At 46.3% G+C, this 25,701-nt stretch overlaps 2 protein-coding genes across 14 annotated transcripts; one reads left to right on the forward strand and one right to left on the reverse strand.

Moving 5' to 3' along the window:
• Positions 1-57: 57 nt before the first annotated feature.
• On the reverse strand, positions 58-5,159 carry ATRAID (all-trans retinoic acid induced differentiation factor). The gene is made up of 7 exons (XM_030311445.1): positions 4,854-5,159; positions 4,040-4,161; positions 1,529-1,600; positions 1,246-1,317; positions 1,024-1,145; positions 626-723; positions 58-403 (listed from the first exon to the last, which is right to left on the reverse strand). Exons 1-7 carry the CDS (start codon positions 4,950-4,952, stop codon positions 299-301), a joined length of 690 nt encoding a protein of 229 aa, XP_030167305.1. The 5' UTR covers positions 4,953-5,159; the 3' UTR covers positions 58-298.
• SLC5A6 (solute carrier family 5 member 6) lies at positions 4,502-16,807 on the forward strand. 13 transcript variants are annotated; one of them, XM_032592710.1, is made up of 19 exons: positions 4,521-4,686; positions 5,731-5,797; positions 6,383-6,541; positions 8,099-8,182; positions 8,830-9,501; positions 9,853-9,918; positions 10,254-10,305; positions 10,682-10,749; positions 11,068-11,222; positions 11,644-11,784; positions 11,990-12,119; positions 12,686-12,774; positions 13,203-13,315; positions 13,661-13,728; positions 14,143-14,229; positions 14,378-14,559; positions 14,775-14,878; positions 15,128-15,243; positions 15,595-16,807. In XM_032592710.1, the coding sequence occupies exons 5-19, from the start codon at positions 9,109-9,111 to the stop codon at positions 15,745-15,747; spliced, it is 1,917 nt and encodes a 638-aa protein (XP_032448601.1). In that variant the 5' UTR covers positions 4,521-4,686; positions 5,731-5,797; positions 6,383-6,541; positions 8,099-8,182; positions 8,830-9,108; the 3' UTR covers positions 15,748-16,807. The 13 variants fall into 13 exon arrangements, with proteins under 13 accessions (XP_032448598.1, XP_032448601.1, XP_030167300.1 ...); XM_032592709.1 differs by lacking the exon at positions 4,521-4,686 and adding an exon at positions 5,393-5,546; XM_032592707.1 differs by lacking the exon at positions 6,383-6,541 and having other exon boundaries at positions 4,502-4,686.
• The last annotated feature ends 8,894 nt before the right edge of the window (positions 16,808-25,701 follow it).

Here is a 25,701-nt window from a genome sequence, read left to right on the forward strand (position 1 = left end):
CACACAAATCCACGACGTCTTTCCCTAAAAAATAAGAAAATTAAAAAAACAAAAAAAGAACGACAAGTAAAGATGTTTATTATAGTCAAGCACAAATGGGGCACCGGTCCTTGTCCACTCCTGGACTGCAGTGTCCACAACACCCCAAAGCTATGCAACTTCCCATCTTCCTGCCAAATGGCGGCTTCATCCTTGAGGAGGATCTGCTGGCCACCATGCCTGTCTAGGTAGAAAATCTCCCTGGCTGGGCTAAGGCAGATCAAGATAATCTTTAAGTCAGTAGGAAGACCTATGCAGTTCATGAAGCCTTGGCTTTTCGGCGTTGGGTCCCCCAAAGCAGAATGGAGACGGATAATGTGGTGGATCCCAGAATACCGAAGAACATAAGCAGTGAGAAGGAGCCCTGTGAATGACAGACCAAAAAAACTTCATACAGCGTTTCATCAAGGACTACATCCTAACAGCTATTTCTTTCCTAGTATACCAATCCCCTTACCCAGGGCAATTCTCTTAGAGTTTCCTTCTCTAGATGATTTGCATCAGTTCTGGTCTTATGGCTCTTCTTTCAAAGAGGTTCTTCCTTATGCATTTCTCCTATTCCTAATAAGAAGGCCTAATTCCTCACCTGGCGCATACACTTGTAGCCATGGAAGCCGTCAGCACAGACACATTGCAAGAGACCTGGACCATCAGGTACACAGGATCCATTCTCAGGACACATTTCTGGGAGCCAGAGAGAAACAGAGAAAATCACTGGATCTCATCATGTAGATTTCTCGAATATCTGCTTCAACTTAGATTCATTCTCTCAATTATTTCTAGGTCAAAGTAGAAGAAAGAAGATTTCAGATAAACAGAACACAACAACAATAATAAAATGCATCTTATGACCTTTCCTTTCAAGGTGTTAGAGCTTCAGAAACTTGAACAAGAGGCACGTACGCAACTTTACAGTTGGACCTAAAATGGGGAGTAGACATGAAGAAAGGCAGTTCCTAGAAGGATGGAAGTGAGACAACATACCTTGGTCCCCCGTGCTGTTGCAAAGGTTCCTTTGTCCTTGACAGGTTTGGTTGTTCATATAAAAGGTGACAGTATTCCAGGCATTAATACCTCCAGGACAGCTGACATCTTGTGGCAGTATCCTGAACACAACACAGGCAGTCATAACACACAGCCCCAAATTGCCGCGCTCACAGCACTGTCCCTTTTTGGTTCTCTCCCACACCCTGTACCCTTACTCACAGAGTCTGGAGCTGGGTAAAGCCACGGAAAATGTTGGCCAAGTCATCCTTGAGGGGGTTTGCTTGCAGGTCTCTGCAAAGCATACGTTGTTAGCACTGTGCTCTAGGAAAACACTCTGCTTCCATTTACACATCTTCCTGGACTGGCAATCCAGTTCTTATTCTGAGTTGCCCACGTTTGACATTAATATTCAAACATCTTTTTAGAAGTTCATCCTTAAAGACTTTTCCCATCACCCTTTCACCATACTGGCCCTTTGGAGGGAGGATAACCAACCACTTACATGATGACAGCAGTCTGTGCCTGAGGAAAGTTTGGACCAGGGTCCTTCAGAGAACAGTTCTGGAGATCCAGCCTGAGGAAATAATCAGTACAATTATGTCTCTCTTCTTCATTCATGGTAAACTAATACAACCCTTTTTACAGCTAATATTAAGTGAACACGGCTGTGTTCAGGGCCACACACTAGATGCTGTGATATATGTTTTAATCTGCACTGTCCCATTGTCACCATTAGTTACATGTAGCTATTTAAGTTAAGTGAAAAAAATTCAGTTTCTCATTTGCACTAGCTACATTTCAAGTATTCAGTAACCACTCCCCTTGTGATCAGTGACTACTGTATTGGAAAGTACAGATATGGACCAGTTCCATCATAGCAGAAAGTTTTATTGGACGGTGCTGTTCTCATCGGTATACCTATGCATCTGTGCATGTATTGGAAGAAATTTGTTTCTTGTCTAGGTTAGTGAATCTCACGTTGTATTATGATTCTCAGATTCACAAAGGGCCTTCAAATGGGAAAAAAAATGCAAGTCACATAAATGAAAGTCTTTTCCAAGTGCATTTTCTTTTCTTTAATTTTAAGTGTTTATTTATTTTTGAGAGAGAGAGAGAGAGAGAGAGTGCAAGTAGGGTAGGGGCAGAGAGAGCAGGAGACACAGAATCTGGAGCAGACTCCAGGCTCTGAGCTGTTAGCACAGAGCCCAGTGCAGGGCTTGAACCCACTGACAGTGAGATCATGACCTGAGCTGAAGTCAGATGCTTAACTTACTGAGCACCCAGGTGCCCCTCCAAATGCATTTCTACCATAGATTGGAGATAAATTACTGGATGTTAAGGACCATGTCACATTATTTTTTTCTTCACTATCTATTGCTAGTTCCTTTATTTTTCAAATATTTATTGAGTACCTACTAACTGCAAAACTTGGGAGAATAAAAGAAAACCCTCAGTATCTTAGCTTTCAAGTGGCTTACAACGTAGCAGAGGAAGACCATAACCAAAAATTTAAAAGCAATATAAACATTAAAGTATGATATGAAAGAAATCACAGGAAAGTATATAAATAATTTTAAGTGGTACAAACACTAAGAATTAGAGGAAGTAAAAAAATGAGATATTACCCTGGTATTTGGTAGTAGAGAGCATTCACAGAAGATGCTGGAATTAAAGGATGAATATGTTTTAATTTGGTGGAGGAAGGACATTTCAGGTAAGGAGAGAGGCCTGAACAAAGAAAACAAAAGTGGAATGCTTTTGTAAGTAGGCAAGTCTGGCTGAAGCCAGACCCTTGTGAAGGATTTTAGTGGGCAAATAATTGGGAAAAAATGTTGGGAAGGTGGATTGAAACCAATCTGTGGTGGTTTATGGTTTGAACTTTATCCTGAGGGCAACAGACAATTAAATTTTAAAAATGGAGGGATAATGGGGAAAAAATGGTTTTCAGATAGTTTCCTATAAGGAAGTATTTAGGTAATTAGAGGAGAAAGAGAATGGAAGACAGATGACATTTATGATTTTGAAGTGAGGGTGCTCTCAAAAGGAAATGCTTAATAGAAAGCTAGAGGTGCCCATGTGTACAGCTTGGAGAGAAGGCCAAGGATACTAAAAGAGATCTAGTTTTGGGAGACACCTGCGTGGTGGTTATAGCTGAAGTCATGAGAATAGGTGGAGCCTCAAAAGCGTAAAGGGAGGGGCGCCTGGGTGGCGCAGTCGGTTAAGCGTCCAACTTCAGCCAGGTCACGATCTCGCGGTCCGTGAGTTCGAGCCCCGCGTCAGGCTCTGGGCTGACGGCTCAGAGCCTGGAGCCTGTTTCCGATTCTGTGTCTCCCTCTCTCTCTGCCCCTCCCCCGTTCATGCTCTGTCTCTCTCTGTCCCAAAAATAAATAAACGTTGAAAAAAAAAAATAAAAAAAAAAAAAAAAAAGCGTAAAGGGAGTAAACACAGAGACTAATGTTCGTAAGGGATGAAAGAGGAATTTGCCTCAAAGACAAACTTGAATTAATTGGAAGGGAAGAAAATTCTGTTAGCATCGTGCCTTGGAGGCTAAGGGAGTCATTTCATGGAGACACACAGTGAATAATCCAGAGTTGAAAACAAACAAGAGAACAAAGCTTCTTTTAAAAGAAAGCCATAAAAGCCTTTTTTTTTTTTTAAGTGGGTAAAAATTATGACTTCTATGCAGTTTCAACTGCATAGAAGAATAACAGGGTTGTTTAGCTAAAAATGCTACTAACATTTAAAAGCATGAGAATCACACGGTTCATGAGTTCGAGCCTCATGCACTGTGGAGCCTGCTTGGTATTCTCTCTTCTCTCTGCCCCTCCCTGGCTCACTCTCTGTCTCTCTCTCAAAATAAACAAACTTAAAAAAAAATTTTTTTTAAAGTGTGAGAATCATGGCTTGGATGACTCCAAAATAGGCACCAATATTTATCCCAATAGCCAATCAGGTAAGCCTTTAAGAATCCAGTTCCAGAACTCTTCCAGTATCCAGGGTTGTCTTCTCTCACCCCAGGATGGTGCCCTTCTGATTCAGGCAGCAGCGGGCCTGCAGCATTAGCTCCGGTGTCTGCTTACAATAAAGCGCCACTTCTGACAAATTTCGCACACTCCCTGGACACTGGATGCATATCTGCAGAGGAGAGAAAACGATTAGGATTCCAGAAAGAAAAACCAAGAACAAGCAGGGGCCAAAAGTTAACTACCAGTACACTCTTCAGAATTCCTTTAACAATGGGCAGGTAGGTGTCCTATCTTTATGTCAAGTTTGACTAGGAGATGCATTTCTTCGCCTAGAGCCAGGAGCCAAATCAGCACACTAGAGACTTTCTGTACCAGAGCTCACCCAGGACAGGCCCTCGTCTTCGAGGATCACCATTCGACAATATTTATTATGCCCTATCCAGTGACTTCTCAATCTGACAGACCCGGTTTGGCCAGGTATAAAAGCACTGCAGGTATACAAAGAAGTCATCAAGCATTACAGAAAGTACAGTCCTGCCAGGGCACGATATACGGCATTCGCGCGTGACGAGGGTGAAGTACAGTCAGAGGACTCGTCGGTAGAAGAACAATTTACAATTATTCAAAAGAGCAAGGAGATCAAATTTTAAAGGTCCACGTCAGCAAGGCGAGGTCACTGGGGGACCTACGCAGCGTGAGTACACGGGAGCGGGAGCCGGCGGGGCTACAGCGAGGGAAGCCTCAGGGACGAAATCGTCGCCGCCGGCGGGCTGGGGAGAGCCGAGAGACCAGGGCGGGCGAGCGCGAAACAAGGCTGCCCAGGAACTATGCTGCAGTCCGACCTCTAACTTGTTTCTGTACCTCGGGTAGCGCCAGGGCCCTTTTCGCGCCCACAACAAGGAGCACGGCAGCTGCCCAAGGCACCAGGTTCGAAGGACTACCCGGCCCGCGAGGAGCCATTTTTCGCTCCCTTTGTCCTTCTGAGCGCCTCGCGAGATTTGCGCGTGTGGCTCCGCCCTCCGCGGGTGTGGCCCAGTCGGCCCGAAGCGGGCTGGGGGATTGCTGCGGGTTGAGGAGGTCAGAGTTCTTTTCAGTGCGTCCCAGTCCCCGTTAGAGAGGACTGGCCAACCCCCTCTCCTTTCCCCCGTTAGCGAAGGCCTCCCAGCCGCCGCTGTCTCAGCTCCGCGTTCCTCGCTTCCGGATGCCGAGGTCGCGTCACCGCAGCGACTTGCAGCTCCCGCCGCCCTCAGTAAACATGGCGGCGCCACGCGAGGCGGCCAGGGGGCGGGCCCCGCTGTCACTCAGCCGGCAGGTGGCAGGCCAGGCTTTGCCACCGCCGCCGCACTCAACCGTGGAGACCCGGCAAATGGGGCGGGCCGGCGCCAGGGGGCCAGTGCCTAAAGGCTACCGAGAGTGGCGCCGAGGCAGGGAGGGGCGGGGCGAGTCGGCCCCCCTCGTGGAGGCGCGGGAAGATCTGAGTTGCGAGCCTCGTGGTGCTAGTGGTTAAGCCACCTCACGTGTGGAGGGAAGGCGGGAAGCCAGCAAATAAAGAGGGTAAGGGTGATGGAGGAGCGAAGAGTGAAGGGCAAACCCCGGCGGGAGGAGATGAGCCTGGGGACGCCCTGGGCACCCTGGCCCCGTCACCTCAGTCAGGAGACCGCGTGGCTGTCGGAGCTTGGTGAGGAGGGAGGGGCGGGACACGCGCTTCGCTGCCTTCTTATCTCCTTTCCCTTCCCAGAAAAACGGGCTAATGCTGATCACGAGAAAAACGACTGGACTCTCTTAGCCCTGGCTGAGCCACGGAGGTAAGGGAAAGGCGAACGCTCCCCGAGGGTGGCCCTGGGGAGCCCCGCGCCCGAAGGGACTGCGTGGTGCCTTTGCTGAGGGCCAGGCAAAAGCTCATCAAAGCTGACGCCTGTAGAGTGGCCCCCCGGGCTTCCCTTGCACTTATCCACGGGCACGTGGACTCTCCTAAAAGGATTTACTTTCAGCTGGCGGCACGTTCTCTAAGGCTTTGGTAGTTATTAGCATTTTAATGAGGGTACTAAACCCTTTCAGACCTTGAGGAATTCTAGGCACAAGGACAGATTTTGAAGGAATCTTTTTAAGGCAGTGGGTCCTGCGGTGGCCCCATTTGCCTTTTGTAGGAGTCCAGGCAGTTCAGCGCAAGGGGTTGGGGGGGGTAGGGTGGTGTAAGTGATTCTCTTCCCTTTCTGTGTGTGTTATAGTTTTAAGAAGGGGTCTCACAGTCCACTATTTGTGCCTTGTGTGTTTCAGTTTTAGTGACACAACTCAGCTCTTACTTTTGGCTCCCACTGTCTCAGATGCGAGTCCATGGGCTTTACAATGGTGTAGAGTTTTTGGAAAGCCACTAACTCTCCTGTTCCTAGAATCAGAATCCTGTCTAAGGAACACTTCACTGGGTCAGGTTTTACCTGTCTTGCCTGCCTCTCTTCAGCCTTCTGGGAAGGTTCTCTGCACCTCATGCTAATAGAATTCTATCAAGAAGCTCCACCAATTTACCCCAGAAGTAGAGGGTCACCAGTTCTGTAAGTCTGTGTTCTAGTCTATACCGAGACTTTTTTTCCTTTCTGTAACCGCTCTGTCTTTGTCACTAACCCTACATGTTCTTTTTTTTTTTTTTTTTTAATGTTTACTTATTTGAGAGAGAGAGAGAAGAAAGCAAGCAGGACAGAGAGAGAGGGAGACAGAGGCTACACATTCTTATTTGCATACAGCAGACACCCTCTTACTCCTAGTATTTTTCATCACCTCTGTCATAGTCAAATTTGCCAAAGAGGAGCCGCAGGGAATCTTTAGGTTAAACCAGAGGGACCTGGTGGGAACGCTTTTTTGGGAACTAACATTTGAGACTTGTAGAACATGTGATCCAAGAGTTGCCGGCTCTGATTTCCTATCTTTGTTGGGTCCACGAGGTTCAGAGTTCAGGTTTGGTCTGTGTAAGGCCGTATCTTGCCAGCCAGGCAACATCTGCCCAAGAACACAGTGTGGGAGAACCATAAGACAGCCAGGCTGATCTTTCTCCTAGTGGGCAAGCACAGAAGACATAGGTTATATTAATGTGTGTCTAGACTAGTTTAAATCTAAACTTTGTTCTGCGAATGACTGACTGCAGTTAATGTTCTGCTCCTACCCTGGTTCTAGGAATAGTAAGGATGTCCCCCTCCCCCCAGGTGAATCACCTGTCATACCTGCAGTTAGTGCTCGCTCTTTCTCCTTTGTTTTGTATTGTGCCCTGTAACCTTAGGCAAGTTATTTAAGTTGTCTAACTCTGCTTCCTTGAGAATCAGAGAATGTTTGTGTAAAGTGCATAAACTGAGGCATGGTGTTTTAAAAGTGAGAGTAATGGTTACTTTTTCCTTATTTATCATTATTGGAGTTTTTGAAGTTCACGGCATACCGCTGGGTTACAAAAAGTGAGATGCTTCACTAAGAAAACGTAAAAAAGAGATACTGAAGACAACATTACCTGTCATCATTTAGGCTATCTAAAAATCTGACATGCTGTGGTATTTTCTCCATATCAGTGAGAATCTCACAGATATTCTTTGAAGACATTATGGTATAAATGAAGAGTGGCTGGATGGGAATCACCAGACTTGAGCTCTGATCTGGACTGACAATAATTAGCTCTATGGTTTTTTGAAAGATCACTTGAATCACTGAGCCTCGGTGTCTTTGTTGGTAACGAGGGGTCGTAATAGTGATCTTTTAATATTCCTTTAAGTTTTGAAGTGTATAATCTTGTCCTTGTTCTGAGGATAATGCTATATTCTTGAGGATTAGTATTTTTTGTGCACGAGTCAGAAAAGCAACTTTCCCATTTCTCTCAGCTCCTTCTTTGTAATTCCCTTTAGCACACAGTGCCAAGTGTGACTTACAGCGAAAGCCTAATCCAGCTAGGAATGCTGTTGAATGTGAGCTCCCTGTTCCCCATTCTGGAATCTCTAGGACTGAGCTAGAGTTTGGGGGCCATAGGGTGATAGGGCCATTTGGATCACATTGGTTCCTTAAAGCAGCCAGAACAAATAACTGCTGAACTTCACTTCACCCCTAATTCCCGATTTCACCTCCACCACTTACAGAGCCAGACTCTCAGCTTCTGCCCAGCTCTAGACACACACAGCTTCTCCAGGCAGCGCTGCCTCTGAACAGGATTACTTCTCTAGGTAGGTGTCTACCTCAGGAGGATAGGAGCACTCTCCCCAGCTGCCCTTGCCCCAGCTCCCTGGCTGATCTGCTTTTCTATAATCATAAGTTGAACTCCTGGCTCCAGCATGTTACCCTCTCACTTTTGAATTCTATCACTCTTCCCAGATCTGCTATTAACTGTTGTGTTACAGGGAGGAGCTGGGAGGTGGGTGGCAGGAGAGAGCAAAGTGGTTGGCCTGGGGATGCCTGGAATGGAGTTTGGGCTTCCATGAAGGTAATCTAACTAGGGATCAGGGCTAAGAAGGCGTCCTGTTAGGAAGCTGACACTAGGAATATGGGAGGTGGGGGCTGAGGCTAGGGGAAATAGAGGAAGCCATGCTGTTATCGGTCTCCATTTCTTCTTCCCTGCTGGGCTGTGGCGCCAGGTTGGGGTCTGCTGGCTTAGTACATTGTAGTGACTGGGTCTGTGCCTGCAGGTGGGGGCAGGGAAATTTTTTGAGAAGAAATGTGGGCTCGGGTTGATTTTTCTTTTGTTACTGGGGTGGAGACCTAAGAAAGTTTTTATATTTCTCAGCTGTGTCTGCCCAAAACGGTCTTAGCCAAATAGTTGTCTCCTGGCTGTCTCACTCTGTTGCTTCTTTCCTCCCCTACCAAACCATACCAGGACCTCCAGATCTCCAAGGGCTGTACAGAACTGGCTGGTCCAAGTTTGATGGTTGTTGGATACACAGGCCTGAGGGCAGATGCGCATGAAGGCAAGACAGGCCTGACTAGGAGCTGATTCCTTTGCAACTCACCTTGGACAATGTCACTTGGTGGAGGAGAAGGACTGTGAGATCGTGGCCGGAAGCCAGGTTGTAGCCACTTGCCTGCCGTTGCCCAGCTGAGTGGCAGCCCAGAGCCCAGGAGCAGCAAGTGACTGTAGGTCACAGACACAGTGAAGATGAGTGTGGGGGTTAGCACCTCTACTCCCCTGCTTCCAGCCTCAGACACAGACGTGGTCACATCTGCCTTCTCCCTTGTGGACTATGTGGTGTTTGCCCTGCTGCTGGTTCTTTCCCTTGCCATTGGGCTCTACCATGCCTTTCGTGGCTGGGGCCAGCATACTGTTGGCCAGCTGCTCATGGCAGACCGCAAAATGGGCTGTCTTCCTGTGGCTCTGTCGCTGCTGGCCACCTTCCAGTCAGCTGTGGCCATTCTGGGTGTGCCGTCCGAGATCTACCGATTTGGGACCCAGTATTGGTTCCTGGGCTGCTGCTATTTCCTGGGGCTGGTGATCCCTGCACACGTCTTCATCCCTGTCTTCTACCGCCTGCATCTCACCAGTGCCTATGAGGTGAGCAGAGAGGAAGGGAGGAGCACATAGGACCACCAGGGTCAGAGATGGAAAGGAGGAAGAGGGCACATACAAGGGATCTGGGCCCCTGGACCTTTTCTGCCTAATTAGAGCGATGGGACACATCATGTGTTTCCAAGTTCTTTCTGGGTGAAGTCAGGTGGGAGTGGGGAGAGAAGGAAGGTACTGTGAATGGAGGCCCAGAGTGGATAGGAGTTGAATATTCCCTCATGTTCCTGGACTTCTTGAGGGATGCTGTGTGTGAATTGTGGGGGTAGAGTGGGGAGGAATGCCTTTAAATGTATAAAGATGTCTACAATTATATATCTATATCTGCATATTTCTATCTAGTATCTGGAGCTCCGCTTCAATAAGGCTGTGCGGATTTGTGGGACCGTGACCTTCATCTTTCAGATGGTAAGTGGAAATGAAGGTAGAATTTGAGCCTGGGATTTGGTAGGGGGACCCAAACTCAGGCATTCTGAAGCACTCTGAGCTTCCTCTGCTCTCAGGCAGGATTAAAGGTCCTGCAAGGTGTCAGTGTCCCTGAAGCCACCAGAGGCATCCTGTTTCCTATTCCTTCTGGTTCCAGCACAGTCAGTATGGTGGCAGCAAGCTAAAATTTGGAAGAAGGGAAAGGAAAGTGAGCCTAGATGAAGGGAGGCCATTAGGAGCTGAGGTCCATCTTTTCTCCTTTCCGTACCCACCCTCATTTCCCCTCCCCCTCACATTCTCTTTTCCATACCTGACAGGTGATCTACATGGGGGTTGTGCTCTATGCACCATCGTTGGCCCTCAATGCAGGTGAGGAGTCACAGCCCCTGGCTGTCAGCCACAGCAGGCTGGGAAAACACCTTTGGGAGGGGCAGGTAGAGGAGAGTGTGCAGAAAAGAATCTGACCTTGGCCGGGGAGTTATTTCACTGCATGGGCCCTTGGCTTGTCTCTGCCGGAGGTGGAAGCACCTTGGTTCGCCTCACTTGAAAGCTAATCAGACATTACCATGTCTCGTCTGAATTGGTTAATCAGTACCTTTTGGTGGGGTTCGAACATTTTTTTCGATTATAGTGAATGATTTATTACATCCTTGATGACTGCACGTTTCATGTCTTACTGGGTTTTTTTCTAGTCTTTGGGAAACCCTCTTCTAGAGACAGAATTGTGGTTTTTACTTGTTTGCAGTGACTGGCTTTGATCTGTGGCTGTCAGTGCTGACCCTAGGCATTGTCTGTACTATCTACACTGCTTTGGTAAGTGTGGTGAATCTTAAAAGAGAGAGGGGAAGAGGTCAAGTAAGGAGGGGAGATGGGAAGAAAAAGAAGGGATGAGGTAAAAATGTAGGTGGGAAGATGGGATGGAGTTTTAGAGTGGGATGAAATAATACGTAGGAGATATGATAGGACTTTGGTGGGAAGTGGGACGTAGGAGAGGGGACGGCATACTGAAGGTAGGGGGTGGGGTGGGAATTAGGCCCCTGGTGGTATAGTGCCCTTGCTTGTGGTCCGGTGTCTTAATTTGTGGATGGTTTTAAAGACATCCGTGTCAGGTGTGCTTTCTTTTCCCTGCAGGGTGGTCTGAAGGCAGTCATCTGGACAGATGTGTTCCAGACGCTGGTCATGTTCCTAGGGCAGCTGGTGGTTATCATTGTGGGATCAACCAGGGTGGGCGGCTTGGGGAATGCGTGGGAAGTGGCTTCCCAGCATGGCCGCATCTCTGGGATTGAGTAAGTGTACCCCTTCCCCTGGCTGGGGTCTGTAGTGCCTCTGAGCCGAGCCCATCCTAGAACCTGAACTCAGGGCTGCAGTAAGCAGAGGACAAGCTGTGTAAGCCTTAGGTGGCATCACTGAGATGGGTGGGAAGCTGGCACTGCAGAGATTGAGGGTGATCACAGGAATCTGGCTGGAGGGTAAGGAGGGGCAGGATGTTTTTGGTACTTGGAATGAGGCTGTGGGTTGGAGGGATAGAACCCTTCCTCCATCTTGCTGCACCGTCTCTCGTGTCCACCCAGTTCTTGCCTTCGGTAGCTCCTTGGCCCTTGCAGCAGCGTCTGTGCTCTGCTTTTCTCTGACCCTCATTGTAGGAGTGCGAGGAAGGCTGAGACTGTTGGGGGCTATGCCACAGTGACCATTTGGCATCTGTTGCAGGCTGAATCCAGATCCTTTTGTACGGCACACTTTCTGGACGTTGGCTTTTGGGGGTGTCTTCATGATGCTCTCCTTGTATGGGGTGAACCAGGCTCAGGTGCAGCGCTACCTCAGTTCCCGCACGGAGAAGGCTGCTATACTGTGAGTGCAGGGACAGGAAGACCAGGGAGCAGGGGCTAGAGAAGATGGTGGGACCCTGTTCTACGGGGCAGTTGGGTGGGGGCATGATGCCAGAGCGCAAACATACCCATTGGGGTCAGGATACAGGTTTGCCTTTTGGAACTTGGGGACATGCCTGAAGATGTCTATTAACAGTCTCTGTTTCCTTGGCACTGGTGTCTTGCAGCTCCTGCTATGCAGTCTTCCCTTGCCAGCAGGTGGTCCTCTGCATGAGCTGTCTCATTGGCCTGGTCATGTTTGCCTATTACCAGAAGTATCCCATGAGCACCCAGCAGGCTCAAGCAGCCCCTGACCAGGTGAGAAGGCCTCCCTGGCACTCTTCTGTGCCCATGAGGGCCAACCTAGGCCCCCAAGAGGAGTGTCTGGTTGGCTGCAGAAAGGACTCCCACCCTGGGTAGGAAATGGATGTAAGTGGCTTTTCACTGTGGGATTCTACAATCTGGCACATGAGGGTCCCAGTTCCCAGTATCACCTAATCACAGTGCTCACCCTGCTGGGGTGGGGACCTACCTTCATTGGCTCACCACTATGCACCGTGTGATGCGCTTTGCTAGGAGCTGTCACGTACCCGGTCTCGTCTAATCCCCACAACAGCCTCATTTTATAGAATGGAAAAAAGTCATCAGGGTGGCCCACATGCTCGTCACACTGCTAATTGGGCATGGCTGGGGTGCGAACTGTGTTCTGTCTCCAGAGCCCGTTTTTTTCTACTTCCTGTGGGTCACCTTCAGTGCTTAGCGCCCTTCTTAATCACCGGGTTTCTGTAGGCTGGCAGGGGCACATGTAGGGGGCTTCTCACGTGTCTTGCCCTGGGGAAGGGCTCCTCTCTCAAGAGAGCTGTGCACTTCTGCTCTGCCTGCAGTTCGTCCTGTATTTTGTGATGGATCTCCTGAAAGGCCTGCCGGGCCTGCCTGGGCTCTTTGTTGCCTGCCTCTTCAGTGGTTCCCTCAGGTACCTTCTTTGACCATTTTCCTCAGGCTTGGTGCAGCTGATCCCTGCTTGACACAAGGTGACAGGTGGAGGAGGGGATCTCTCTGAGTTTCTCAATGTGCCCTTTTATCTGTGGATGATGAGGGACAGCTTATCTGTGTAGGAGAGAGCATATCATCTTCCAGGAGATGCCCCCCTTTTGGTGAAGGATTCTTCTTTTTACGACACCAGGAATTGATTCTACTTGATCAAAACCTGTACCCCACTCAGAAAAGGACAGGTGTCCTTGCCTTCCAGGCCTCTTCCTCGGCTGCCAACTGTGAGGATGGCTTCTGGCTGCATATGTTTTCTCCTGCCTTTAGAGTGCTACTCCCTTAGTAGGGCCCCTGGTGGTTTTGCCTCTCAGCTCCCAGAGTCAACACAGCTCATCTTTTTCTTCCTTCTTTCAGCACCATATCCTCTGCTTTTAATTCATTGGCAACTGTTACGATGGAAGATCTGATCCGACCCTGGTTCCCTCAGTTCTCTGAAGTCCAGGCCATCATGCTTTCCAGAATCCTCGGTGGGATTATGCTTCCTCATCTTTTCAGTTGTGTTCTTTCTAAGACACACCTGAAGCACTGTCATCAATCAGTCTGCTTGACGGCACCGGCTTTAGCCTTGGCTTGGCGCTTGCCACATGAAGCACACAACCTTGTTTATTATCTCAGGGCATTTCCTGGGAAGGTCTCTGAGTCCTATAAGCGTGAGGACCGGGTGGGAGGGACCTGGAGCTGGGGCAGGAGGTAATATGCCCTGTTTCCAGGGACACAGAGGTAGCGGTTTGGGGAAGGAGCTTTCCTCTGCTTTTTCTTCTTTTAGTTCTATTTACTTACCTCTGCGTGTTTTCTCCCTTTTTTTCCCCCAGCGTTTGGCTATGGGCTACTTTGTCTGGGAATGGCCTATATTTCTTCTCAGATGGGACCTGTGCTGCAGGTAAGGACTATGCAGAAAAGAAAGCAATTGTTAAGGGAGATAAGGAGGTGATTGAGATGGGAAGTTGAGGAATACCACTGATGTGAAGGGAATGGTATAGGGATGGGTGTCAAAAATTCGTCTTTGATGGACCACCTTTAGCTGTGAGTAGCCTTCTCCAGAGTCATTCCCAGGTCCTTGTTGGCTCAGACATCTGGGGATTATTTTAGCCTCAGAGGAGAACCCACAGCACATTTCCTTACCCATATGCCTTCTGGAATCCTGCATTCTAACATTTTCACGTAGAAGACACAGATCTGACAAGGGGGGCGCTGAGCCATTGGCGGGTGGCTGTACTCTACATTGGTGAGGCTGGGGGGGTCTCTGAGCCTGAATATTCTCTGTTATTTTTTTCTTCAACCCTATCCTCCGCAGGCAGCACTCAGCATCTTTGGCATGGTTGGGGGGCCGCTGCTCGGACTCTTCTGTCTTGGGATGTTCTTTCCTTGTGCCAACCCTCCTGTGAGTGACCGTCTGGCTCCACAGTCGTTTACAGGGGTGGGCCTGGGGAATGGCTTGGCAAGGCTCTCCCTGTGAGTTCTGGGAACTGATGTGAAGGTTTATTAGGGCTGGCATCATAACTGGAGAAATGTGCTGTGTCTCTGGGCAGGGTGCCATTGTGGGCCTATTGGCTGGACTTGTCATGGCATTCTGGATTGGCATTGGGAGCATAGTGACCAAGATGGCCTTTGGCGTGGCACCTTCTCCCTCTAATATATCCAGCTTTTCCCTGCCTAGTAACCTGACCACCGTTGCCATGACCACACTGATGCCCTCAACCACTCGCTCCAGGTGAGTTGGGGTTCACTTACTTTCTACTTGGGGAGAATAGCTCATTTTTGAGGGGTTTCCCAGGGGCCTTGCTAAGGGATGGACCACCAGAGTCCTCAGGGCAGTGTTGAGAGTTGGGTCCCAAGACCCTAGGACAGTGTAGGTGGGTAGAACCAGGTCCCTGAGGAATGCCCTGTCAGTAAATTGCTAACTATCCTTATTCCTGTTCTCCCCAGGCCTACAGGACTGCAACGGTTCTACTCCTTGTCGTATTTATGGTACAGCGCTCACAACTCCACCACAGTCATTGTGGTGGGCCTGATTGTCAGTTGGCTCACTGGTGAGGGCATGTGGGATGGGGGCACAGAGAAGCAAGACAGGCTGAGGGAGGCTAATCAGGGAATCTGGACTCTGGGGTAGAACGGACCCTGCCCTCTGGGCTCCTGGGTGTCTAACAGTCAGACTTCTTGGCTGAGCTCTGGGAGGTTGTCAGGGGCTGAGAACTCAGAGCCCCAAGAACAGATGGCTTGTTGGGTGTGCACTGGTTACTGAGTAGGAGACTCAGAAGTGCCTTTGCCTTTGCCTTCAGGGGGAATGCGGGGCCGGACCCTGAACCCTCGGACCATTTCCCCAGTGTTTTCAAGACTTGTTGATCTCCTGCCCCTGTCTTGTCAGAAGCGATTTTACTGCAAAAGCTACAGCCAGGTAGCAGTTATGTTGCCCAGATTATACCCTCCCTTACCTCTCCAGATTATTACCAGACCTTCTAGGTTTCCTTCCATCCCTTTCCTTTCTCCCCAGCAAACCTGATTGTTTGCCTGAACCTGGACCGTCCCCCAGCAACCCCCCGGCTTCTACCCATGGGGGAGTGCTGGCTTGGTGGACAGAAGGGTCTCAGCCCGGAGAGGTGCCCAACATGCTGGCCTTTCCTTTCTCCTGCCTCCCTGCTCACCGTGTGCTTTGCTTCTCCCTTTCTCTCCCGCTGCCCCTTGCTGATCTCCCTTCCAGCAAGGATCAAAGCAGTGTCTCATTCCCTTTGGTCTGTGTGTTCTCCAGGATCTCTCGGTGGATACCCCTGCGTTTCCAGAAAAGATGAGTAATGGGATGTTGAAGAATAGCAGAGACAAGGAGGCCATGGCCGTGCCTGAGGAAGGTTCAGCCCACCAGGGGAGCAGCCCCACCTTCATCCTGCAGGAGACCTCACTGTGATCTGAGCTCGGGTCCCAGTCCCAGAGGCAGCCTGTAGTATAGTGATGAGTTATGTGATGCATGATGCAGAGACAATCAAGGACTAGATTACCTAGCCCACCAAAGGACCTTGTTCTTAGATGTTTGGGCTGCAGTAGAAGCCATCATAACATGGGAAGTGTGAGGGCAGGACAGGGTTTTTACTTGTCCCTTGACAGTCTATTCTCTAGAAGACCGGGCTTGCATTGGACAGGATTTTGCTAGCAAAGGGTATAAAAGCAAATCCTCTGGGGAGTGGGTAATGGCTTCTGATTAATCATCATCAGGATCCTTTGAAGTGAATAGAAACTGCAGTGCTGGTTATCACTGTTCTGGGGCCTGATTTGACAAGGTTGGCCATGTTTACCGTTAAATACAAAGCTGCCTTGGCCAGCTGTCACTTCTTTTGCAGTCCTATTTTGAGCATAGTTTCTGTCAGCCACAGAGAGCCCGTGACTACTTTCAGGTTGTCCGTGACACCGAGGCTCCTCTCATTCTTACCTGTCTACCTCCATTCTTGAGGCAGAGGGTTAGTTGTCCCCAAGAGTCCTCTCAGAACAGACCGGTACGGGGTGCCTCGGTGGCTCAGTCAGTTGAGCGTCTTGGCTTTGGCTCAGGTCGTGATCTCGCGGTTCATGAGTCTGAGCCCCACATGGGCTCACTGCTGTCAACGTGGATTGTGCTTTGGATCCTCTGTCTCTCCCCTGCTCATGCTTTCAATTTCTCTCTCAAAAAAAACAAACAAAAAACATTTAAAAAAAGATTAAAAAAAAACCAAAAAGGATTGGTACATTCATCTCCTTTGCATAAAGTTGGGAAGCTTTCTACCTTGCTGCCCGCACCCTCCACCTATGTAATGGGCACTTGGGGACGGGACAGATGTAGATCCAAGAAACCAGGGCATGACCAGGTCCACTGTGGAGTGTGCCACCCACCTGGCACACCACCCTAGTGTCATTTTGTTGTTTGTACTCGTTTCCTTTTGGAGTTTCTTTCCCACATATCTTTGTTCCTAGGAAATAAAAGCTTAATGGGCCTAGAATCGGGGTTCCTGTACTATTTGTTCACAGCTGCTCTGGTTCACCCCATGCCCGTCCATGGCAGTGATAGAGCCCCTTCTACCCCTGCACAGACTGGCTGTCATGTCTTCAGGGAGCAGCATTGTGCTTATCTGGGTGGAAGATGCACACTCCCTCTGCTGCTGTTCGTTCCCTGCAGCTCAGTCCGTCTCCTGTCCCACCCATGTTGTCCTTGACTGGTACAATCACCGCTGCTCAAATTTTCACTTTGGAGGCTGTTGGGAGAATGCTGCTACTTGCTGGGTGGTGTTAAGCCTGCTTGAGGTTGTCTTTCCTCTCTGCCCCTCACCTGCTTGTGCTCTTTCTTTCAAAATAAATAAACTTAAAAAAATATATAATAAAAATAGAACATTGGAGCTGGACTCTTGTGAAGAGCACAGCTCAAGCCCGTGTACCCTAGGCCCTCGGTTGGCCTGGCCTTGTCCAACTGCACAGAAGTAACTCTGCATAAGCTCTCCAGGCCCCTCAGGCAGATCTGTGGACAGTTTCAGGAAATGCCAAGTTGACTGCCCTGAGGTCTGCCTTCTTGATAGCCCCTCTACCTGGGGGCAAAGGGGGTGCTGCTCCTGGCTGACTACCCCCACGCACCAAGCTATCAGAGTTCTAGATCTAACCAGGCTGTGCTTTGTTCATTTTCAACATGTTTATCCATCACCTACGTGCAAGGGCGTTAAAGTTGACCGCCATTTTGCATCCAAGAAAATGACTATGCCACCTCAGGACCCTGCACCAGGTGCCACCATTATTTCAAAGTTGCCTCAGTCCAAAACCCTTGCATGTTAGCAGAGAAAAGAGGAAAAACCACAGGATTCAAAGGTTTCAAGGATTATGACATTTAAGGGGAGAGGGTTAAAACATTTGGTACTCCGTGTAAATAATTCAAAGTCCATAACAGAACAAAGATGCTCTGCTTTTAACAAAGTAAACTTATTTGCACATTTTTAAAGTACCACTTAGGGGGCCTCTAGCTGGCTCAGAAGACCACGCAACTCTTGGTCTTAGAGTTGTGAGTTCTACCCCCACATTGAGAGTAGAGATGACTTAAAAATTGAATCTTTAAAAATACCACTGGTGATGGTGGAGTCGAGTATACAGATCTAGGTTCAAATGCTGGTTCATCCACTTAACCTCCTTAAGCTTTAGTTTTTTCATCTATTAAATGTGAATTTCACAGAGCTGTTTAACGATTTAGTTACAGGGGCGCCTGGCTGGCTCAGTTGATGGAGTGTGCAGTTCTTGATCTTGGGGCTGTGGGTTTGAGACCCACGTTGGGTGTAGATTACTTAAATAAACAAAAAAATATTTAGTTACATTGCATGTAAAGGACTTATTCATTCCTTTGATGTCAGTGTGATCATGTTTATTGTAGTTTTCAAGGCACTTTTCATGTACTACCCCATATTATGCCTTGGGAGAGAAGTGCATTGTGTAACATCTGCATTTTTAATATATAAGGTAACATAACATGGCTAGTGAGAGGTTGAGGGGCAGAACTAGAACCCAGGTTGTAGGACTAGAATCAAAGCTGTATCTCTGTTGCCATGGAAGAATGTCAGTTTGGATGGGGTGTCCACAGGTGACAGGGAATCTTGAGATAGTCCAGACAACTATAACACACTAAATGGGGGGTGCTACTATGCCATCATTCCAGAACCTTTGTAGGTCAGTGGCTTTCAAACCTTTGACAGACCCACAGTAGGACTATGTTCACGTTATGATCCAGTCCACACATATATATTCTTTATGTTACTAAGAACTTTCATGAAAAAATACCTCTGGGTATAGTTATCTGAGCTCTTCCTCTTCCCTTCTCTTGCTGCATAATTCAGTCCTAAAGCCATTAGGTGGAGCAGTGCAAAGTAGCATCGGTGCTGGAGGATGTCTGGTGTGCATGTCAGAGCTCAAGTGAAATGGAGACCATGGATGGGAGTAGCCCAGCTTAGACATCATAGTCTAAGCAGGATGAGGAGGGCAACCACATGGAGGCACAGCCTGCCGTGTGGTGTTACAGCCCAAGTTGGGACGAAGAAAGTGTCCGTGTGGTTTGGTAGCCTGGTGAGGGGTTGGAGCATGAAAAAGACATACCCCACACACCCCCACAAAAGAAGACTTGGTGTGGGCTGTTTGCTGGAGTGGAACGGGAGGAGGGGGTCTGTGCATAGGGGCAGCTTGATGTGGGGCGTCAGTCTGAGCAGCATGAGGAGGGCATCCTCAAGGAGGGTGGCTTGATGTGGGTTGTCAGAGCCAGCCTGTACGTGTGTCTGCATGTGTCCCACATGGGGAAGCAGAACTCAAACAGAATGAAGAGGGTATCTGCCTATGTGAGCAGCCCAGCCTGAGCTGTTAGAACCCGAGTGAAGTGAGGACATCTGTGTAGGAGGAAGACCTGTGGTCAGATGGGAGCCCAAGAAGGGTGAGGTAGCCTGGGGCGTGGTGTCAGCCTAAGTAGGGTGATGAAGACATCCACAGAGGGGCCAGCCAAGTGCAAGGAGAGTTGGATTAGACCCAAACAAAGCAGTGAAAAAAAATCTCTGGAAAATCTCGTATCCGCTCTCATTAGATTTGCAGTCCAATTTCACATTGCTCAACGAGGCAAAATTTGGGACTTTGAAAAGAATAATAAAACCAATTGGCAAAAATTATCAAGAGAAAAGAGAAGACACAAATAATTCCAGAAACAAAAAGGGTACATAATGACAGATATTGTAGACATTAACATGGTAATCAGATTATGAACAACTTTAGGCCAACAAATATGAAACTTTAGATGAAAATGGACAAATTATTAGAAAAATATCACTAAAACGGACTCAGGAAGCAATAGGATATGCAAATAGCCCTATTCCCAGTAAAAAGAAACAATATTAAATAAAACCTCTAATCGTGAGGAAAATCCCGGGCCCACATGGCTTCACTGCTGAGTTCTAATCTTTCAAGGAATGACTAATTCTAAATTTACATAAACGATTCCAGAGTATAGATGAAGAGGGAACTTTCCTGAATGCATTTTCTCTTTTCCAGCAATAAACATTTAAAGTTCTTAAAAAGGTTTTTTAATATTTTAATATTTAATTTTGAGAGAGAGGGAGAGGAGAGCATAAGTGGGGGAGGAACAGAGAGACAGGGAGAGAATCTCAAGAAGGCTCCCCACTGTCAGTGCAGACCCCCATGGAGGGCTCGATAAGCAGGGCTGATCGTGAGATCATGACCTGAGCCGAAATCAAGAGTTGGATGCTTAACCGAGGCACCAAGTTGGTGCCACCAAGGCACACGCAGCAACAAACATTTAAAGCATGAAATTTTAAGTATCTTTTTTTTTTTTTAATTTTTTTTTTTCAACGTTTATTTATTTTTGGGACAGAGAGAGACAGAGCATGAACGGGGGAGGGGCAGAGAGAGGGAGACACAGAATCGGAAACAGGCTCCAGGCGCTGAGCCATCAGCCCAGAGCCCGACGCGGGGCTCGAACTCCCGGACCGCGAGATCGTGACCTGGCTGAAGTCGGACGCTTAACCGACTGCGCCACCCAGGCGCCCCTAAGTATCTTTTATCATAGCATCAATCCAATATCAAAACCAGACAGAGACAGCATAAGCAGAAAGGAAAAGTATAAAGGTCAATATTATCATGAACATAGCTGCAAAATCATGAAATATTAGTGAACTGAATTCAGCAATGTATATAAAAAAGATAATATATCATCATCATTGCGTTTATCTCGGAAATAGGAGGTAGCTTTAACAATAGAAACTCAAATAATATGATCCTCCATGTTAACAGATGAAAGTAAAAATCTCATTATCATCTCAACAGATGCAGAAACAGGTTTCATGAAGTTCAACATTCATTTAGGAGAAAAGCTAGCACTAAGAAGGACTTCCCTAACCTGATTAAGTATATCTATGAAAACAATCTACAACAAAGCTTTTAAAACTATAACCAAAATTAAAGGAAAAATAATTTAATTTCTTTAACTATAATCAAAGTTGTTTGTTTTTAAATTTTAAATTTTAATGTTTATTTTTTAGAGAGAGAGTGTGTGTGCGCAAACGGGGGAGGGGCAGAGAGAAAGAGGGGCACAGAATCCAAAGCTAAAAATTAACAACTCAGGAAACAACAGATGTTGGTGAGGATATGGAGAAAGGAGAATCCTCTTGCACTGTTGGTGGGAATGCAAACTGGTGCAGCCACTCTGGAAAACAGTGTAGAGATTCCCTAAAAAATTAAAAATAGAATTACCCTATGACCCAACAATAGCACTGCTAGGAATTTATCCAAAGGGTAGAGGAGTGCTGATTTGTAGGGACACATGTACTTCAATGTTTACAGCAGTGCTATCAACAATAACCAAATTATGGAAAGAGGCCAAATGTCCATCAACTGATGAATGGATAAAGAAGGTGTGGTTTATATATACAATGGAATACTGCTTGGCAATGAGAAAGAATGAAATCCTGCCATTTGCAACAATGTGGGTAGAACTCGAGGGTATAAGTGAAATAAGTCAGTCAGAGAAGGAAAGATATCATATGATTTTACTCATATGTGGAATCTGAGAAACTTAAAAGAAGACCATAGGGGAAGGGAAGGAAAAATAAGATACAAACAGAGAGGGAGGCAAACCATAAGAGACTCCTAAATACAGAGAACAAACTGAGGTTTGATGGGGGTGGGGTGTTGAGGAGGTGGAGAAAATGGGTGATGGATATTGAGCAGGGCACTTGTTAGGATGAGCACTGGGTGTTGGATGTAAGTGATGAATCATAGGAATCTACACCTGAAGCCAAGACTACACTGAATGTTGGCTAACATGACAAAGAAACAAACAAACAAAAAGCATACAAAAAGTAGGGAAAATCTATTTGCAACAAATATATCTGACTTAAAGAACATATGACATAAAGAGCTACGAGTCAATGTAAAAAGGACAAATAATTAAAACTGAGGAAAAGATTTGAATTGACAGTTTATAAATAAGGAAATCCAAATGGTCTACAAATATGTGAAAAAGAATTCAGTCTTCTTAGTAATCAAGGATATGTGGAAAGGAACTCAATATTATTCATAACCAGGAATATTCCAATTAAAACCCAAATAATATGCAATTACGTTCTTAACCAAACTGGCAAAAAAATAACTCCGGGTATAGGTTGGCGCTATCGACTTGATTTGTGCTAAGTGACTACAGTTTTATCCATCATTGATTTTGTACCATCAGTGCAAATGTCCACAGAGCGAAAAGAGTAAATTGCATCTTAGTGTTAGCGTAAAAGAAAATAGTTTTAACTTTAATGACTCCCTGATAACATTCCAGCACTCCTAGGGGTTCATGGACCACACTTTGGGAATTGTTGCCCTAAACCAGGAGATGTACAAGAACTTTCTTAGCAACATAGTGGCCTCAAACTGGAGACAACCCCGAAGTCCATAAAAACTAGTGTTATATTCTTACAGGAATGCTGTGCAGCAATGACAAAAAATTAACCACAACCATACACATCAACAAGTAAAATGTTGATCAAAAGAAAGCAGGTCATGGAAGAAAACACCGTAATTCCATTTGTTAAAGTTCAAAACAGAAAAAATTATGCTTTATTGTTTATGGACCCATACAAAGGTGGTAAAACCATTTTTTTTTTAAAGCAAAGAAATGATTAACCCTACAGCCAGGAAGAGAGATGACCTCAAGGGAAGAGAGCGGATGATGTGATCGGGAAGGGGCTTGCAGCCACCTGCAATATTCTAGTGCTACACTGAGTGGGAATATCATAAAGGGTCACATGACTTATTTATTTTCATTAAGTATATTTATTTTGAGAGACAGAGACAGTGAAAGTGGGGGAGGGGCAGAGAGCAAGGGAAAGAGAATTCCAAGCAGGTTCCACACTGCCAGTGCAGAGCCTGATGTGGGACTTGAACCCATGAGCTGCAAGATCATGAGCTGAGCCCAAACCAAGAGTTGGGTGCTTAACTGACTGAGCCACCCACGCACCCTTCCATTATTTTTTTTAATGTTTTATTTATTTTTAAGAGAGAGAGAGAGAGAGAGAGAGAGAGTGGGGGAGGGACACAGAGAGAGAGGGGGACAGAGGATCCGAAGCAGGCTCCATCCTGAGAGTAGGGAGCCTGATTTGGAGCTGGCACTCATGAACTGGGAGATCATGACCAGAGCCAAAGTCAGTCGCACAACCAACTGACCCACCAAGGTGCCCCACAAAGGATCATTTTATTTTTATTTATTTTATTTTTTGAGAGAAAGAGAGGGTGCAAGCGAGCGAAGGGCAGAAAGAGAGAAAGAGAGAGAGAAGGAGGGCTCACCCAAAGCGGGGCTTCAGCTCACCCGACACGGGACTTGAACTCACGAACCATGAAATCATGACCTGAGCCCAAGTCAGCTATTAAACCGCTGAGCTACCCAGGCACCCACAAAGGATCACTTTAAACATCCATTAAAGTATGTCTTATATGTTCTATGTATATTTTTCAGTAAAAAATTTTAAATATCATATGATGGTCATTGACATAGCTCTCCCTTCTCACATATTAAGAAGAAAAGCAAGGTGCAGAATAATGTAGGTCACTGTAGTAAAATGATGTGGAAAAGAATACATTCCTACTTGTTTGTGTATGCACAAACTTCCTCTGGAAGGGGCACAAAAGAAGCTTACACCAATGAAGAGGGGAGTCTCCCTGTCTGTTGAGAGGGGATGAGATGACAAGGAGACAGGTTGGCGGGGGGCAGCTTGTGTCTCATCTCTCTACACTTTTTATACGTTTTCATTTTGAACAATTCATGTATTCCCAATACTAAAATATTTTTTAAATCCCTATACATCTGGAAGTTTAAATAACCCTTCTAAATAAACCTGTATTAAAAATAAAATCATACTGGCAATTATAAACCATTTTAGAATCATATTGCAACTAAAGCATTACAGAGCAATTAGACAAGCAATCTTTTAAGTGTTGAACAATCTGGGGCACCTGAGTGGCTCAGTTGGTTAAGTGTTGAACAAGCTGACGGGGGGAAAAACACTCCACCTCATTTTATTTACTTTTCTTGATTACTATTGAATTTGAGCACCTTTTCTTTTCTTCTCTCCCTCCTCCTTCTCCTCCCCCTTTCCCCCTCCCCCTCCCCCTCCCCCTCCTCCTCTTCTCCTCCTTTTTTTTTTTCCTTCTCTACCTCCTTCTTTTTTGGTTTGGATTTTTCTGTGAGTTTCCTGGTCATTTCCTTTGTTGATTTAAATAATTGCCAGAATTCTGTATATATTCTGGGTACTAATTCCATGCAACAATCCCCCCCCCCCAACTTTCCCTTTTCTTATAACTTTTGTTATAGTGTTTCTTTTAACGGAAGTTTTAAATTTTGAGAACAAATCTCTCTGCTTTTTTTTTTTTTTTTTTTTTTTAATAGGCTCCACACCCAACAGGCGGCTCAAACTCACAACCCTGACATCAAGAGTCACATGCTGTACTGACTGAGCTAGCCAGGCACACCTACAAATCTCTCAGTTTTTTACGGCTTTTGGATTTTGTATCGTTTAGGCAGACATTTTCCACCCCAATATTATTTAAAATTTGGTTTTAAAACCTTTAAAGTATTTTAACTTTTGGCCCCTTAATGTTTAATTATTTGTACCAGCTGTGTTTGATGTGATGGGGGAGGAGGGTCAATCTAATGTCATTTTTCCTCAGTAGATAGTCAATTATCTCACATGATTTACTAAAAATGCCACCCTTCCTTCATTGATTTTACATGTTGCCTCTATGTAAGCTTCATTTGTGCAGATATATGGATCCGTTTGCACTTTATTCTGTTCCACTGATTTATAATTATCCCTTTATTGTATGTTGTTAAATCTGCTTGGGTTATATTCATATAGCTTTATATATTTTTACATTTACATTTTCATCTATATAGAGTGAATTCCCACTCAATAATCCTGTTCAGATTTTGAGGGCTGTTATCGAACATTTTCTCTTCCAGAAAAGAATCAGAATTCTTGAATTCCAATTTTAAAATTCTCTTAAAATTTGGTTGGGATTGCATTACATTTATAGATTGATTGTCCTGGATGGCAACAGCATAGAAACAGCTTTTCTTGGGTGATGTAAGTACTGGATGTGAGTGACTTTCCATGCAATCTCCTTCGTGGATATTTAGCATTCGACTCTGACAGGCAATCCCAAGAAGCCATGCTCTGTATGAATTTTCTGCAAGGGAGCCTCAAAATCCAAAGCACAGATGGTGCTTAGAGTGGGCTCCTCTCTGTCTTTGGATAGTTTTTATGTGGATGTATGGTTCCATTTCTCTTGGTTATATACCTAGGAGTGGAAATGCTGGATCGTACGGTAACTCTATGTTTCAACTTTTAAGGGATTACCAAACTGTTTTTCAAACTGGCTGCAAATTGAACATTCCCACCAGCAATGTATGAGAGCTCCTATTTCTCCACATCCTAACCAAGTTTTATTGCCCATCTTTTTTATCCTAGTGGGTGTAAGAAAGTTTTCATTGGGGTTTTTTTTGGGGGGGGGGGTTGATATTTAAAAAATGTTTATTTATTTATTTTGAGACAGGGAGACAGAGCATGTGTGCAAGCTGGGGGAGGGGCAGAGAGAGGGAGAGAGAGAATCCCAAGCAGCCTCCACACTGTCAGCGCAGAGCACAATTCAGGGCTCTATCTCTTGAACCGAACCATGAGATCATGACCTGAGCTGAAATCAAGAGTCAGACGCTCAACCAACTGAACTACCCAGGCACCCCTTTTTTTTTTTTGGTATTTTGAAGAGCAGCGTTAGATTTACAAATCTAAATTGAAACGTACAGAAATTTCCCACATATCCCTTCTCC

This window comes from Lynx canadensis, chromosome A3 (assembly GCF_007474595.2).
Source record: "Lynx canadensis isolate LIC74 chromosome A3, mLynCan4.pri.v2, whole genome shotgun sequence".
Lineage (NCBI taxonomy): Eukaryota > Metazoa > Chordata > Mammalia > Carnivora > Felidae > Lynx > Lynx canadensis.